This window comes from Nymphalis io, chromosome 15 (genome assembly GCF_905147045.1).
Source record: "Nymphalis io chromosome 15, ilAglIoxx1.1, whole genome shotgun sequence".
Lineage (NCBI taxonomy): Eukaryota > Metazoa > Arthropoda > Insecta > Lepidoptera > Nymphalidae > Nymphalis > Nymphalis io.
Genome location: NC_065902.1, coordinates 11,677,677 through 11,695,482, shown reverse-complemented (window position 1 = coordinate 11,695,482; position 17,806 = coordinate 11,677,677). Strand labels below are relative to the sequence as shown.

At 33.8% G+C, this 17,806-nt stretch overlaps 4 protein-coding genes across 5 annotated transcripts in view; 3 read left to right on the top strand and 1 right to left on the bottom strand.

Annotated features, from left to right (window-relative positions):
* Positions 1–2,286, bottom strand: part of LOC126773821 (protein yellow) — a 28,919-nt gene extending 26,633 nt beyond the window's left edge. Inside the window, exon 1 of the mRNA XM_050495019.1 lies at positions 2,196–2,286. The gene's annotated coding sequence lies outside the window, so the exon portion shown is untranslated. The remainder of the gene's footprint in view (positions 1–2,195) is intronic.
* The window catches only part of LOC126773847 (UDP-xylose and UDP-N-acetylglucosamine transporter), a 276,550-nt gene that overhangs the window by 3,434 nt on the left and 255,310 nt on the right, over positions 1–17,806 (top strand). The window lies entirely within an intron of this gene.
* Positions 6,012–10,323, top strand: LOC126773855 (phosphatidylinositol-glycan biosynthesis class X protein-like). 2 transcript variants are annotated; one of them, XM_050495072.1, is made up of 6 exons: positions 6,012–6,311; positions 7,030–7,177; positions 7,378–7,532; positions 8,323–8,485; positions 9,044–9,134; positions 10,181–10,323. In XM_050495072.1, the coding sequence occupies exons 1-6, from the start codon at positions 6,166–6,168 to the stop codon at positions 10,216–10,218; spliced, it is 741 nt and encodes a 246-aa protein (XP_050351029.1). In that variant the 5' UTR covers positions 6,012–6,165; the 3' UTR covers positions 10,219–10,323. The 2 variants fall into 2 exon arrangements, with proteins under 2 accessions (XP_050351029.1, XP_050351028.1); XM_050495071.1 differs by lacking the exon at positions 10,181–10,323 and having other exon boundaries at positions 6,013–6,311; positions 9,044–9,365.
* LOC126773776 (uncharacterized) overlaps positions 12,479–17,806 on the top strand; it is a 92,736-nt gene continuing 87,408 nt past the window's right edge. Inside the window, exon 1 of the mRNA XM_050494923.1 lies at positions 12,479–15,844. Within this exon, the coding sequence (XP_050350880.1) occupies positions 13,014–15,844 (2,831 nt within the window). The 5' untranslated portion in view covers positions 12,479–13,013. The remainder of the gene's footprint in view (positions 15,845–17,806) is intronic.

Below are 17,806 nucleotides of genomic sequence, written 5' to 3'. Positions count from 1 at the left end.
AATTTTTATTGGAAGGCAGAAAGACTAATTGACTTTGTGTGGAAAAGGTCACCTGCGTAACACGGCATGCGATTCGTCCTTACTGCTTATGCCTTACGGCCGTGGAAATCATGGAATTTAATATGTTAGGTCCCGTGTGCCGAAACATAGCAAAATCAAAATATAGGTTTTTCCAGTAGGCTCTTTGGAATCGTCATTTCACAAAATATAGCAATACAAAGTGCTTATTCTCTCATCCAAGCTTGGCATCATACATTATGCCTTTGTCTTATTTAAAAAAAAATATAGCACCTACATCGTCTTATTGCCTCAACCAATGTTAAAAAATAAATAAAAATAAGGACTGGTTTGTTCGCACATATCATCTAAATTACGATTCAACAGAAAAATGCAGATAGCATATAAACTAAACCAATCGATTATGATTTATATTTATATATAGTTAATTTTATATGTAAATGTATTAATTGTAAATTGTATTTTATATGTAAATGTATTAATTTTTTAAAGTAATCGACAATAAAAAACATAAAGATTTCGTTTATTTTTTTCGAATTCATAACCAAACCGATTAATTATTTTCATAACTTTTTTTTAATACGGAAGAAAAACCTGTTACATATTCACTTTAAATTTATTTTAATATATGTTTACAATAATTCTTTTTAATACCGTATGCATAAGTATATCAAATTAGCTACTTATTTCGTTGATACTAAAGTTGTTATTGAAATCGAATTATTTTTAAGATAAGCGCTAGTTAACAAACATTTACTGTTTTATAATAAAATTTATAATCATCACAAACACTTTATTTCTTAAGATAATAGTATAATTTAATTGTAAAGTAAGGAAACAGGATAGCTACAAGGTTAAGTATAATAATGAACTTAATTAAGCGATAAATATCGTTATGATGACAATGTTATATTTATATTCTAGAAATATTATGGCATGTTTTTTTCAATATAGATAAAAGTCATTTCAATTGTCTTTTCAGTGAAAAATATTATTTTAATTAATTACCGAATAATTTATAATATTCTTTGCGCTGACTATATTATCTGTTCGAGTTATGGTTGACTAAAAGAGAATGCTTTTTGATTTTGACATTACCTACGTCTTCCTTTACATATTAAAAAAAATCGATTTAAAAAAAAAGCTTAAAAGTCTCTATATTCTGCCTTGTCTTGTTTTATTACTTAAAATATTATTTCTTATTCTTTTAAAATTGATGGTAGTTTGTTTGGAATTCAGTATTTTATACCGATTTTTCGAAATCAACGGACTTTTTAGAGGTGACCGTGACCACCCACTAGCCGCTTCCACATCAATTTACCCTAATTAGTTAATAAGTTCAGAAGGATAAATAAATTATCGATTTTGAAATATAACGCTGGTATATTTTTATATTTTCGTTCGGATGTTTGTTACTTAATCACGTTCCAACAAATTGACGATATGGGCGCTTTGTTGTAGAATAAGATATAGATAATATTTTTATTTATATTAAACAAAGTTAAGGACTAGCGAGTAACAAGTTGATTAAAAAATGCTTGATAGAAAGAAAAGTTATTTTAAATACACATTTTCTGTATTAACATAAAATATTCACACACGTAAATCGCAATGTGTTGTATAATATATTAATTTACAATGTATTTTTATTGAAGTACATCTACTAATATAAAATATTAATATAATTGAAAGAGTTTTTATGTTCTGAATTACTTATACAGTATTCTTTCACTGTATTAGGTAAAAGTAAATGCGTTCTATAATGCGGGCATCCATAAAATTCTTGTTCTTAGTTTCACAATACGACAACAACAAGTCGACTAAAATAAATGAAATACGTGCTGTATATATTATGTCAACATAATTTTTAACAAACATTTTTTTTAAATATTTAACCGGCAAATGAATATTGGTTTAAGAATAAAAACATGTTTAAAATTTTAGAAACTAGAAATTTTAGTTTTATGTTTCGTAAAATAACATACGATTAGTACATAAATTAATGAGAAACACAGCATTCGAAAGAATTTCTCAGTTACCTGCAAATGTTTATGCTAATTTTTTTTCCGTAGTTGAATCATAGTTAGATAAACTGCAAACTTGTAACAAAATGTTTAAAATATAGTTTGAAATGGTAATAATATACAAATATATTGCAAGAAATAAAATATACATACCGTTTTTACACAAAAATGTAAAGTTCGTCACAGAATCACCGAGTATAATACAGTTACCACAAACACTAGCGGTCGTTCTCGAGCGCGCATGTAAACTGGTAACCCACTCCTTGATTGTCAATTTGTTGTATTCGTAGTGTGACCACACATTCGGAAATGAGTATTTTAATTAAAAATAAATAAAATATTAATTAAGCGCAAGATTGTTTATTTTTAAGTGAAGCCTAAACAACTTTGATTCCAATTAGAGTGGTAAAATTTTTTATTTTTAGTGAAGCCTTTGGTTACTTATGATCCAATTACAGTAAAATTTCAAAGTAAAATTGACTGCAACGCTTCTTCGTGTAACGTTTGAGTGAAACGCTTTTAACGCAAAAAGTATTGACTTTTGTGACGCATGATGATAATGTTCTGAAATGCACGACCTTATTTTTATATAGTAGTTAAAAAAATACAATATTATTCTTTATACATATTGTAATTATTGTATTAACTCTGTAATAATATAAGTTATTGTTTCCTTGTCTATCAACTTTATTTGAAATAAAACTATTTTAAATAAAGTTAATTACATAGCGGACATATAGCGGAGGTATAATATTTATGTTTTATTATAAAAAATTAACCTCGAACGTTCTAGAATTCATCCTAGTTTTTATTTTGTGTTTTTATAGTCGTTATTAAGGAAATAAATAAAAATCTAAATCGCAATAACCATTTCTCATCCGCTTGCGCTGCAAGTCGTTCATTTTATTTTATTAGTATGTACCAATACATTATTAAGCGCACGTATAAATAGGTTTTGTTTCAGCTCAGTGTTATTGCAGAGGTTATTGCAATTTTAGGCATGTGTCCCATCGCAATGATTTACGGATCGGGAAGCGATGTCAATTTTAGGTTCTATGCCAATTATAATACGGTATCAGGCTTCCATATACATACTCTACAAACACTGCTTTCCCCCGCTCTTGCTAAATATTACAATCATTACATCCAACGCTCTGCTCGCCACGTATTCTTGGTTTAAGCGGTAACTCATGTATTTGCGGCGTATAAGCGGTGTGTAATCGTTAGGTTAGTCGTATAAAAATACTTTCTCATTGCTAATTTAAATTTTTAATTGCAAATCTCATACGAATATTATAAAGCTTTATTTTATTTGTTTTTTTAAGATTTAAGCAAAAACCACTATTCTAATTAATATGAAACATTCACATTATGATGGCGTTTGAACTCAGGATCCGCGGCTTTATAAACTAGCCACTAGAACGATTAGGTAATCATACAAGCTTAAATAGATACTTCAAAGTTTTTTTTTTCATTTTAGGAAAAATGAAGGAAAAGAAAATAGACGATAACTAAAGTTTATATTATGTATTAGGTGATATTAAAACTTATCAAATTAAAAATTGCCTCAACGCATTACAATTTAGGCCAGAGTTTGAGTTATTGCGATAAGCCGTATAAGCACAGAACGAATTATGTATTATTTTGCTCGATGGTTGATTCGACTGTTTGTCTTTATTTTATTATTTAAAATGGGGTTAATTTAAACAATATAATAAGGGGTAAAACGCTCATTTTACCGTGGGAATTCGAGACAGACTATTTAATATATTATTTATTTTACTATCTTTATAATTAGCTTACGTCCTTATGTATGTATATACATATACAATTGTTCGGAATAAAGTGTAACTTTAAACTTAATTATTTATATAACCTTATTTATGTATGTTAATTATCATACATATTTAGAATCGAGACTGTACTGCATTGTGCCGAGGAGTTGTTACTGTATATCCTTCCTTCGTCATCAATGACGGCAACGAGAGCGACTCAAGGTGGACCCGCCGTTTTGTCTCGGTACCCAGAACGGTGTATAACCATCTGACTCACTTATTAACAGAATTCGATTTGCTAATTGACTTTGTTATTAACCACTTCGTATTAAAAGTTACTGCAGTAAATCCTAAATTAAAATTAAACAAGATAATACGGACTCTCAGAAATAAACAGTAAAAGGTCAATGAACTCACAATCATAAAATTATATCATTTAAAATTAAAATATATTTAGACATTTATGCACATAAATATTACCGTTGAAAATCTATTTACAAGCTTAAATAGGTATATATGTTTGTTTTTTTTTATAATTAATGTATTTAAATTTTTCATTCAAATGATAGGTTTCAAGGGAGTAGTAAACAAAATATCTTATATTTTTGAATTTTTTTTTATATAAAACATTTCTGATTTTTATTATGATACTAATTACCCATCGCGGCTTCGCACGGGTAGAATATTCTACATTAAACGGGTATATTGAAGAACAGATACAAAAAAAAACTTATTTTTATGGGCTAGGGATCTTCGCGTGCTTACGCAAACCTAATCAACAAAGTTTCCTCACAAACGGATGAATGGTTGAGGAACGCATAGAGGACAATTGTACAAACATTCATGTTTATTTATATAGATTACCAAGATGGTTCTGGTAAAGTTATTACGATTAGCACCGTAACAGAAAGTAGGCAACTTTGTTTGACTAGAAATGTCATAGATAAAATATGAATATGTGTCGGCTCTGTACAAATTTTTTTTACCATTGTTACACAAATTAATTATGAAATGGACTCAACTATAATAAACATTATCGGGGATTTTATTTTTTAGTTATTTATGCCTAATTGTCTTTGAAGAATAGTTGTATTAAATTTGGTCGGTCCCAACCTAGAGAGGTTTCTCTAATAGGATAGATTACAAAAATAAAATTAATCTAAGTTGGTCTGCCTTACTCCTTGAGAAGTTCATGTAAAAATAAAAAATAAAGAAAATAATAACAATAATAATTTTGTGTTTTTGTATGACTAGGAAATTACAGCCAGCGATATTGTTTTTCAAAAATATATATCTGCGCAGACTCGTGACAAACTTTAGATCGTTCAAGTTATATGCGCTTATATTACGATACTAATAATAAGTTGTACTTACATACTTGAGGTATATATACATACTTGAGGTATGGATGACATTAAACAAAATATTTACATAAAATTATCTTACTTAGGTAAATAATTTATACAAACCTCAAAATTCACGCTGATGTTATTGAACTTTTAATAAGTTATCTTTCGAATTGTTTTATTTTCAAACAAGCTACCATTCACGGCTTCACACGGGTCAGATAAAGATTTTTCTATGTGTTAAATTATTAAAATAATTTAAACGCCTATATTATTACAATAATAAATACTTAACAATGTAATCTCTCCACCTGTACCTACTGTGCTATTCCTTACCTGGGCAGTGTGCATCTTAGGGCGTCGACACTAAGCGAAAACGTATTGGATACTATTAATTGGTGCATCTATCACAACATTCAACAGCTTCGGGTGAAAAGGTATAATTAAAATATTTTACCGATAGTAGTATTTGCGATTTTGTATGAACCTGAAAATAACAAACAAAATCATCATCATCATCTTTAAAATATAAGTATACAGCAATCGAAACAAACGATAAACATTCCAATAATGACAAATCTATGTACTATAGTGTTAAATGCTGAATCCAACCGACAATTGAAAAACTCAAGTTCTAATTAAAACATTCTATTTTTCAATAAATATTAAAAATAACGCTTTATATTATTACGAACTTTTAAATATCTCAATGAATTATTTTAGTAATAAGTATTTTTTAGATGTGTTTACTATGGTAATATAATATTTTTTCATACGGCAACGAATTATATGTCACAATCTTACGGTGACATTTGACGGATCTCCTTACCCTTCTCAGTTCCGAAATGTAGTGATTTTATACTCACAGTCACAAGTCACATTCATTCCTCGTCTATCGTTTGAGATGAACGATATATTTCAGTATTTAAAATATGTTAAGTTGTAAAAATATTTATTAGATATTATCGTTACAGTTTCCTATTACTATATTTTCTATAACAAATGTCTCGTTATTTATTCAAAATGAAAAACATGAACATTATATTTGGGACACTTATATATGTATTATTTTCAAACGGAGCGGTGTGTAAAACTTGCAATTTTAATGTTAAAATCAAACAAATGCTTCACAATGAAGGTTTTCACAGGTGAAATAATGTGCTATATTTCTGCCTTTGTAAATGTCTATAAAATTATTGATCATAAGTTTATTATTTACTGTTACGCCTGTATCAATGAAAGTCAAAAGTAAATAAAAAAACATTTTATTTAGTACATAACATGATACTGAGCCTTAGATATAAAATCTGCAAATATTCACATTACTTTATTCATAAAAAAACAACTTTGAACTTTGAAGTGGTGCTACTTTATCTGGCTTAAATTTTACATCAGAATTTCTAAAATTTACCATTCTTACTATTAGTATTTTTTTTTTATACACAGGATAAAACATATAATATGATAAAAGTATGCAATGTTATAATGTAATCTTTATTCAGCAGGTATTTTTAACTTTAAATTTCATAATTGATAAATGCTTGCACAGGAATGAACCTAGTTGAGTAGCTGCTGATTGTACTGTCCTTCCTCAGCCCAAACTACATTCTGATGGCTTTGTGTCCAACTAACACAATTAAAATTGTAATGTATTGTAGGTAGACAAACAAAGGAGCAATTGTTGGAAGCTTGATTACCGGTTATCCTAAGTCATGGCACTAAGAATGTGAATGAAATGTTTTCAATAAAAAGTTCTAATGATAACTTACATGAATGATATATGTTATATTCAATTAATTAATTTCAGACAATGATTGAAAAGATTTAAGTGTAAATTTATTTAAATTATTTTTTTTTAAATTTCAGGAATCTAAGCTATTATATAGATTTTGCAAGTGACGATGAAGAGGAAAATTGGATTTATGAAAACTGTGCGGTAGGATTGGAGCAAGTACTCCCAGCAGGAGTGTATGCAAGTCAAGATGAAATTAAAGATAACGGATCAAAGGATTTGGTAAGAAAGACATTTATTTGTAGTTTTAGAGCATTTTAAAATAAACCTGCAGTGGAATTTATTTTTGCGCTAGATGGTTTGATTAAAGCCTTCCCGCTAGATGCTTTTGATACCTGCAATCTTCATTCGAGATTCAGATATTCTAACTATCACTATGCCAAGTATTAATAACATTAATGTATTATACATTTTAATTCTAGTTACATACAATCTTTCAAACACCAGTCAATATAGAACTACCCGCCAATAATGCTAGTCCTATACGATTTCAACTATTTAGTGTAGTAAAGGATAGCAGAACACATATACACATTCCAATACATGCAAGATATCATCGCGCCAAGAAAGGAGGCGGGTAAGTTGATATATTGATATTATACTTATATAACTGACGTGTGCTATATTAATAATAATGTGTTAGTTAGGGCGTTCTAAACTCTGGAAGCGATTTTATTCCCAAGTTGTGCCAACATCTAAATAATAATAATAATAATAATAATGTCCTTAAGACTGATTTCAGCCACAGCGGCCAATCTCAAGAAAGATTAGCCAACTATGCAGGAGATATTATAGTGTACAAGTGTGTGTGCAAACACAGGTGCACTCTCTATTTCTTAACTCTCATAATCCGATGGGTCCGCAATCTGAAACGACCGAAAAGAGTTCAGGCGCAGGACCAACGGCTTTACGTGCTTTCCGAGGCACGGGATTTTACACACTTCCAACTTCCAGACTCCGAGCTGCTACTGAGAATTTTCTGACAGAAAAACCGAGTAACTTTTTATTGGCCTGACCTGGGAATTAAACCCAGGACCACCGAATCTGCGGCCTTACATCTAGCCCCTAGACCAACGAGGCAGCCAAATGTGCAGTACTATATTATTTGGTATATTGTAAATGTATGGCACCTAAACATTTTACCCAGTTTAAAATAGTTTTTTTTTTATAAAATAGGCTTATGGGCTTATAGTAAGTGGTCATAACCGGCCATAGAGATTGGTATTGTAATAAATATTAACCATTCCTTACATCGCCAAAGTAAGCTAACAATATGTTCCTTGTGCCTGTGAAATTAAAGATAATAATATAAATAATGTACATACTATACTATATATTGGCAGTTAAAAGTTTTATTACAATTTCAGAACAGTAAGAAATATAATTCCTCCACCTGCATTGTTCTTAATGTGCCCAGACAAAAATCTTAATGCTTGTGAATTCCCTGCCATCCCACCGGAGAATAATTTCTGCAAAAAAGATATTACATCAAGAGAATTGTGCCCGTGGAAAGAAATACCAGCTGTAATGGTATGTATTATAATATTAATTAGGTACCCGACCCGGCTTTGCACAAATATAATATAACTAAAATTTTTATATCATTATACACAATATTCTATTACTCTTTTGGTTTCATCAAGTAAAACTGCCAGTTGCCATTGCTTTTTTATCTTCACCAAACATCGTCATATTTTAGCCAATTTGCACAAAACATTAATGAATTATACACCTAATCCTTCCTCTGAATGAATGAATGAATGAATCAGTCTGAATTGGTGATAACCATATGACAATCGGTTTTATGTTTATATTGTAAACAAAAGAAAAAAATAATTTTCGAATACCCATAAATCCTAAAAGGGCGAGTATAATTTTACATAGATGGCGCTGCATACATGTTAGCAGTTGACCTATAAATATTTACGATTATTTTTAAGTTTTCCACTAGCCGGTTCGTGACCTAAAATTAGATAATAAAAATAACCTTATGATATGTAGAAAATTCTAAAGTTTAATTTAAACTAAATAGGATATTTGTTTCAAACCTTCAGTTTAAGTTTAAAAAAACAAGCTTTTTTTTTGCAGGTCACCGATACGCTGTTCTTGGACGTACCGATCGGTAATATCGACCACTATTATATGGTCGCGTGGGGCACCACCGTAGTCATAGTAGTCGGTTCGTTATATCTTTTAAAAACTATACATAGATATAAGGTAGATACAGAAAAAAAGATAAGGAAAAAACAGAAGACATAGTCAATATATTAAAAAATATTTATCATATGTTTCAAACCTTCTCAAATGGAGAGGCCTTAGATCAGCAGTGGGATATTTATAGGCTGTTAAATAAAATATTATATATATATATCTCAAATAAAAATATTTATTATTGATCTCAAAAATGTAGTTTTTTTTTTAAATTAATGTCCTTAGTTTAAGAAACAAAGAAAAGCTATGTAAAAGGGTTTATTGAGGCAGAATAAACATGTGTGCGCTCAAGTTACAAGACATACAAAAGAGAATACTCATGTAGCGTATAGGGCTGTGATATACGACATAAAGTTGCAAAATTTAATAATAATAATTTATTTATTCAAGTTACAAGACTCATATACAAAATTACAAAAAAAAAAGAAAACGGTTTTAACTAAACAAAAAAATTTAAAAAACTACTTTTTACTACTTATATATATATTTACTGGTCTAGCTGAAACTTTACAACAGCGGTTGAAAAATATACAGTCTAATTTAAGAGCTGTCAAAAAAATTTAAGCGAATTCATCAGTCATTCATCATTCAATTGATAATTAATTAGATTTTCCGTATACTTTCATATGTTTGAAAGATTGTTTACTCGCTGTTATGATACAAAATTTTAATTTTTCGACAATGTTATTTTTTTTTTAAATATGTTCGTTAATACTAAATCAAATACTAAAGTATATTGGATAAAATTGTAACATATATCATTTCCATAGATGGCTATATACAAAGAATAACGTGATAAAATATACCATAGACATTTTTTTTAATTTTAATTTTTCAAATACACAGGTTCGTCAGCTAAAAATAAAGTATATAATAAAATAGCTTTGAGCTATTTTATATAAAAACAAATATAAGCATTTGATAGAATTTAATATAAAGAAAGCAATGATTCAATCCATTCGGTTAAGAAGTTCTAGAAAATTCAAAGTTAAAATAAAGAAATATTTTTTGCAGGTGACCGATATGCTGTTTTGGGAAATACCGATCGATAAATTGGAACATTATCAGGCGTTGGCGTGTGTGACCTGTGGTGGTGGTGGTGGTAGTAGTTAGTCCGTTATATTTTTTAAAAATAAATATACCTATATGTAAGATAGAAATAAAAAAAAAAGATACGAAAAAACCTGAAGACCTAGTCAATATATTCAAAAATATATGTATCGTGAAGGTACTTAACTCGAATAAAATTATAATATCTTAAAATTGTAGTTTTTTTTTATACATAAAATAGCTTTCGAATCTGTCAAATGAGCCGCCTGATCGTAAGTGGTCACCACCGCCCATAGACATTGACGCTGTAAGAAATATTAACCAATGCGCCACTAACCGTGGGAACTAAGGTAAGAACCCCTTTACCTGTAGTTATACTGACCCATTCATCCTTCAAACCGGAACGCAACTATACTCTATATAAGTATTGCTGTTTAAGCAGTAGAATATTTGATAAATGGCTGCTACGTACATACCCAGACGGGCTTGCAAAAAGCCCTATCTTCAAAGTAAATATAATCTATTAATAATAAGCTTGATTTGTAATAAGATGGAAATTATTGTTATAGATTAAATGCAATCTGAACCCAAATAGTAGATTCCAAATAAAGACTAATATAGGTATACATTATTTTTACATTACGAAAAATAAAAAACAATAAAATGTTTCTGAAATATTACTTATTGGTTACAGCATGCGTGCATGCTGCCTATAATGAATAAACAATCGTCCGCTATGACCACCTATTATGCGTTTAGGGTACTATGCCAGAACTTACAGGCATGAGACAAGTGTCAAGAAATTTACTTGGTGGTCGGGTGTTGTGAATGCCAAACAGTAATATTTAGTATTGTTGTGTACCGGCTTGAAGGTTAAGTGAGCAAGTGTAACTTCAGGCATAAGGGACATATCATCTTAGTTCCCAAGGTTGATGGTGCATGTGTGGAATGGTTAATATTTCTTACATCGCCAATGTCAATCAATGGCCGGTGGACGGTGGTGACAACTTACTATTAGGTGACCCATTTGTCTGTCCGCCTTATTAAATTATTTTAAAAAATGGCAATATGGTTTAGCAAGAAATAGAGATATAAAACACAAAAAAAACAATATTTTCAATGATTATTATTTATTATATTATTTAATAACAGAAGATTTCTAATTAATCAGACGAGAGTTTTTTCGCTTACTGCCATCTATCGATACAGACTATAACCATGTTGTTAAAGCTGCTCTATAAAAAGAAAGGCGCCATCTATAATAATTAATGTGTAATAAACAGAAAGTTAACTGGAAAGACTTGCTTGTTACTTTAGTTATTTATTTAAATAAATAACTAAAGAAACTAAATTTCTGGTTTTGTACCTATTGTAAACACATGTTTCTTATTACATTTATCATTTAAATGTACCTTTATCTGTATACATATTTTGGTTGTTTTCATATTTTTATTATAACTTTAGAATTCAATACTCGAGCAATGCACTATCATACGCTTTGCGTTAAATTGTCGTTTGACCACAAAGCGTAGACTGTGGTCCGATGCCCCCGGATTAGAGATCGTTACCGAAGCCAATTACCCTCAGCCTTGCGGTTCCGGCAGACGGAACACCGCTTAAATATGCGTCTGACGTTCGGTAACGATCGTAAGATACGCTCTATTGTTCGGGGAACTCAACGAATGTAAACGTCATGATGTCACAAGAGGTCGATGGTCAGAGAATAAGTGTTACGATAGTTAGAATAGTGTAATAGTGGTTATGTGCGACGGGGATTTAAATTAAAATATAAAAAATAAAGAGTGCGTCCAGCGGCAAGGCTCGCGGGTCCGGCCGGGGGCGGCTCTCGCTCCGACCGGCGCCGCGGCGCACAGATATGGATTTAAGATTAACGAGGGCACGCAGCGCGGCGCGGGGCGACGCGGGGTGGCGGGCGGCGTGTTTACGTGCGGGTGCAGGGCGTGCAGGCGGCGCGGATCGATGCTGGGCGGGGCGCGCGGGGCGAGCGGGCGCGGGCCGCGGGGCGGGGCGAGCGCCGGCCGCCAGTCCGCCTCGGGGCCGCGTTCGCGCGGTCGTCGCCTGAGAGTGTCTTGCGGCGGCCGGAGTGTCTCCGCGGGCGCCCGGCGGCGGCGGCGAGCCTCGCGCCGCCCGCCTCGATGCCGCGCGCGGCCGCAGTGCGCCCCCGCCCCGCGCCTTCCTCGCGCCGCCCAGGCGCCGCGCGCGCAGCGCCGCGCCCGCGCTGTCGCCCTCGTCTGCGCCCCCGCCCCCGCGTCTGCGACCCGTGTTCCTGTGGGCGCGCCAGCTCGACGGCACCGTGCAGGAGGTCTGCTGCGAGGACTACGATCCGCGCAACCGCATCCGAATAGCGCGAACCCCATCCGGCTGGCGCGTGATCCCGCGCACCGAGATTTACAACTCGATCCGCGTACCCCCACCCCCAGTACCGCCGCCTCGTCAGCGCGGCCCACGGGAACGTCGCCGGCGCAGACGCTGCAACCGCTCGCGTCGTCGTACCCGGTCTGTCGCCTCACCCGCCGTCCGTGCGCCCGAGGACCCTGCGTCCCTGGCGCGTCCTCAACCAGCTGTTTGGTTGCAACCCGACCTGGAGTCCCATATTCCATCGCACACCATCGCGGTGCCGCGGGCGCCTCCACCACCATCGGAGCCGACACCGCTTGACAATTTGCTTGCGGTGGCTGAGCTCGAATTTAATCAGCAACGCAGTGAAAGACTTCTTGATTTAGAAAGTCCGGCTTCTTATACTTTTCTGCCAGCTGAAGAGGTTGCACGTGACGTTATGTCTTTCGAACTCGGAGAGCCCAAGCAAGCGGACGAGTCGTTGTACTTTGAACGGAAAGCGCCCGCGGACCGTACGGAGGAGTATCCGAATGAAATGGTTGCGCATAAAGATCTATTTGAGACTATAAGTGAAGCTCATTATCTACCGGAGCTCGGAGGCCCACATGACGAGACATTGCTAGAATCCTTAGTAGAAAAAGGTTGCGAGGATAACCAAATACTCGGTCAGGCGCTTGATAAACTTGCACATTTAGTACATGGATCTGGCGAATATACAGAAGAGGAAGAGCATATGCTTTTGAGTAATGAGCCAGTTTCTGATATTATCAACAGATTAGAACAAACGCTTGAATCACCGGGACAAAGCAGTATCACAGCAGCGCAAGGTCTGCTTCACTTACATCACATAGGAGACCACCTTGCCCAAGCAGATCACAGACAAGCCGTTGAGCCTGCCTATATGACACAACAAGTGTTTGACCCTGAGAATACTGATAGTGCAATGGAAGCCTTAGAAACTAATTCTGAAATGCAGAACGTTAATAAAATGAACCATATAAACTACGATGATAGTACCGATAAGAGACTAGAAAGTGAAGTCGAAGGTAATGACACAGAGTATACAGAACATATGCCCGGGTCACATGAAACTTTTTCTGATGACAAAACGTACGAAGAGAATCAAATGCATTCGTTGCCTGATCAGAGTGAAATTAATATGTCCAGTGAAACTCCTAATGAAGATCCCTCTATGGACTGCATCCAACATTTGGAACATGTACACGCTCAAGAGGATGAACACACAGATACATTGCAAGAAGAAGATGTCAAACAGGAGATGCCAGCACTACCTGAACACGATGATGTTGATTTTATTAAAGAAGATCATGACGAATCGATGGTGAACGAAGAAATGGTCCCTACAGATTTAAGCATAAAAAATATGAATAAAGCTACAAACCCACATATACACGCTAGTGACATGGAAACGTCAAACCTTGAAGATAACCTATCGGTTAAAAGCGACGAGCAGCCTAAAGATCTAACTGTACATAGACGGCTGCCTACTCCGCATGCGTCGCCTCGAAGGACAGATATACCTCGAGCACCATCAAGGGAGTCTGATGCAATGCAATCGCCACAGCCTAGCGGAATCCCAGCAGTTCCATCATCACCAGAAATATTTACAATGCCAATGACAAAAAGTAAACAAACTTTGTTTTTAGAAACTCTTCTTTCGTCCCCATCTCCTAAAATGTATACATCGGAAGTCACGATAACTAAACAGCAATGTGAACCTCTGAATTTGGGTAAACACAGAAAATCAGCCAGTCCGACCGTATCTAGTTGTTCTGATGAAATGAGGAAACTTAACAAAGAATTTGGTGAACCCCAAGAAAAGAAATTGCGACGCGAGTCATCAGAAGACTTGGCAAAAATTAGCAAAGTTTTTAATAAGTGTAGTGATGAACAACTTTCAAAGAAATCCGATAAACATGTTAATAAACCCAGTGACGATATGACCCCATTACAACAATTACATATTTTAAAATCAAACCCAGAACATAATTTACCAGATCCAATATTAGTTCCTAAGAATAAATTAAATAAAATTCTCGCGTCACCCGGCACAGAAATTCCAGCTTTACTAATACAAAGACCGGAATTGAGACTCCCAGAAGCCTTTTCATACCCGGCTGTGTTACAAGATCCTGATATTATTGTCATATCATTAGCGCAACTAGAAAACATTATAATAAATGATGAAAAAAACCTTATATCGAGGAAAGAAAAGGAAACAAAATCAAGTTCGTCGTCCAAGAGTTCCACAAATACAGACCAAGCAAGCACCCCCCAACCGGATCAACCTAGGCCAATACCTTCGATAAACGCTGGCGAAATCGATGCAGCGACATCTGCTGCCATAAATCAAATGCTGTGGTTACCGTATATTAATCAGTTAGAAGCGATGGCGGCATGTTCACAAAACGTGGATTTCTTAAAAGCCTTTAATTCATCCGGTTACTCAGGTTCTAATTATCCGGACTTCTCACAAATGTTTAACACATCGTCACGTTTCATGGGTCAAGGAGGTTTCCCTATGATGCCCCCGATGGATTACGACAACCGTCTCCAATTCGCAATGTGGCAAGAAGCTATGTCACACGCGAACGCTTCAACATCGCAGAGGCCTAAGTCGGGATCCGTGACAGACCAGATGAAAGAAGTACCAAAGTCGAGTGACGTTCAAAACCCTTATGTACACTCGACTAAAAACCATCAAAGCAAAACTCATTCGTCAGCAAGAACGAGTCCGATCGCGCATAATTATAACAATCAGCGGTCGGTGACGCACAATCCCTTTTTACAGAGTATGTATCCTGGCATGAATTCTAATATCAGGCCGAATATGCCTTTGCCGGGGTTGCAAATACCTTACTTTAACCCTCAAATGATGGGGAATCAAAGATCACCGCGAACGCAGCAACAAAAGAGCCCTAGTTCACCATATTATCCCAACAATAACTATCTGCAATCGGGGAAACAATCTGAATCGCAAAGTCAACAAAGGAGCTCGACATCGCAGGAATCTCCACGACCCAGGATTAGTGTTAAATCGCTACACAATTTGCTGGAGCCATCCGCAGCAGCAGCTTCGGGAGTGGCTTCTACGAGACGCACGTCAACGACGCCTACATCCGCCATGGGTCGAAGGCGAGATGAGCCGGAGGTTGGAAGCACCACACCACTAGGAGAGCCGCCACCGCATATGCCGCCTCACCCGCACGACCCATCGTCGTTCCACCTATGGCACCCATTGTTTGGCAAGTAAGTCTTTATATTTCTCCACACGAATTTAAATAAGAATCGATTTATTAATTTTATACACACTAAGAAATACATGAAATACACTTTTTAATATTTCCTTGAAATAAGAAACACACATTTATATTTGCATAACAATAGCCTTCAAACACGTTACAGGAAAAAATAATAAATGCAGATATTTGCACAAAGATTTTTACGTGCAATGAATTTTAAATATTTTATCCTTTTCATATTTATTTAAATAGCATAAGTAACCGTTGGCGACAGACGAAAATTAATTTATTTGCATTTACTTTTAAGTAATATTACTACAAGACCTTGTATCTACATTATATGACATTTGCGATGTAATCTGTTTTCACTTGTCAAAAGTAACAGATACATAATTAAAAAAAAATAAGATCTTACTAGGACTTTCGATTATTTTTAAACGCTTCAATGGTAAACTGTCGGAAAGTAAATTAACATGTTCGAACATTAATATTCACTTTACAGTACAAACATGACCAGCTGGTTTATTAAATAAAAAAAAAAAACAAGTAAATTAAAACTTACAAACTTCATATTTAATCATAAATAACAAAGTATAATAATGTATCCGGTTGGCAATATTATTGAAGTCGTAACTACAGTCTCATACTAATAATTTATGTTCCTATAAAGAGCAAATTATTACGTATATGTAGCTATAATTATGCATTTATTTACTTCACAACTTTGTATGGTTATTAAGATAATTGTTAATACTTAGAATTTATTTTAAGAATAAATTATTTCATGAGATAATATTTAAAATATGCATGTAACAAGTAGAGCTCAATCGAATATATAAAAGTAAATACATTATAAATTATTTTCATTATAAGAAAAATTAAATTTAGAAAGCTTGACTAATTGTAATACAAACAATTGATGAAATATATATACCTACACACTATATAAAAAAGTAAAACTAATCACCAAATTGAATATTTGCCGTAGTAATGCCGCTTTCTTATAGTGAAATTCACTCGTTTTAATTTATCGAAACACTGAATTTTACACTTATTAAGATTATAAATGTTAAAAATTCATAAGAATTACAATATACTAAAACTAAATTAAATTGATTAAAATTTACAGTTTTTTAAAGTTATTACAAATTTAAATATCACATGTAAAACATATAAATTTTTCCTTATCTCTATAGTACAACATAGTACAGTGCACGTTTTCCAAGGAAATTAGAAAACAGCTTCAACTTGTTCGAAGTTGTGGAGACGGCATTACATTTTAATATTTACTTTTTAAAAGAAAAAAACAGCTAAATAGGTCAAAGTAGAAAATAACGCGAAAAAATGTTTTTAAAGGAAAATAATATATTTGTTGAACAGACAGGGTTGCCGTATCACGTTTCGGATCACGTGAAGTAAAAAAAAATCATTACAATCCATTTTAAATGCGAAGTTTTCCTTACACCCACACCGCTGTCTCCTGCTTGTATTTTATTTACAGAAGAGGAACATAATAAAAGCTATTTACTTTATATCAAATGTTGTTTGCGTAACTTATAGAAATGTTTCCAATTATATTTACGTATAAATACATAGGTACGCCAGTTTCCTTTTTTTCAAATAAAATCATTGCTAATCAATAAAATATAATTCAATCACCATACTTAAGTAATATATTTGTTGGAATATAGTAGCTGATGCGTTTCTAGCGTTTTATTTCTCGTTAGAATCTACATTCCGGACCGGTCGCGGTGGTAGCTTTACATGATTATTCAAATGTGCTTTTAAGCGCATAATAGAATAGAATTTGATAATATATTTAGGAATCACTCTGGCTGTACTTTAAAAACAAACTAGAAATTGAACGCGGAATACAAATTTTATAATGTGACAGAGATTGGGGGGGGGGAGGAAATATTGACACGTCATAATAACATATAAAACCCAAGTAAGTTTTCAACATTTCACA

What these genes read in the sequence shown, in the direction of transcription:
- LOC126773855 (XM_050495071.1), top strand. Translation starts at nt 6,166, where the DNA reads ATGTCTCGTTATTTATTCAAAATGAAAAACATGAACATTATATTTGGG. An exon ending in ATAACGGATCAAAGGATTTG is followed by an intron (nt 7,178 to 7,377) that starts GTAAGAAAGACA and finishes TTTTAATTCTAG; the next exon opens with TTACATACAATCTTTCAAAC. An exon ending in AAGAAATACCAGCTGTAATG is followed by an intron (nt 8,486 to 9,043) that starts GTATGTATTATA and finishes TTTTTTTTGCAG; the next exon opens with GTCACCGATACGCTGTTCTT.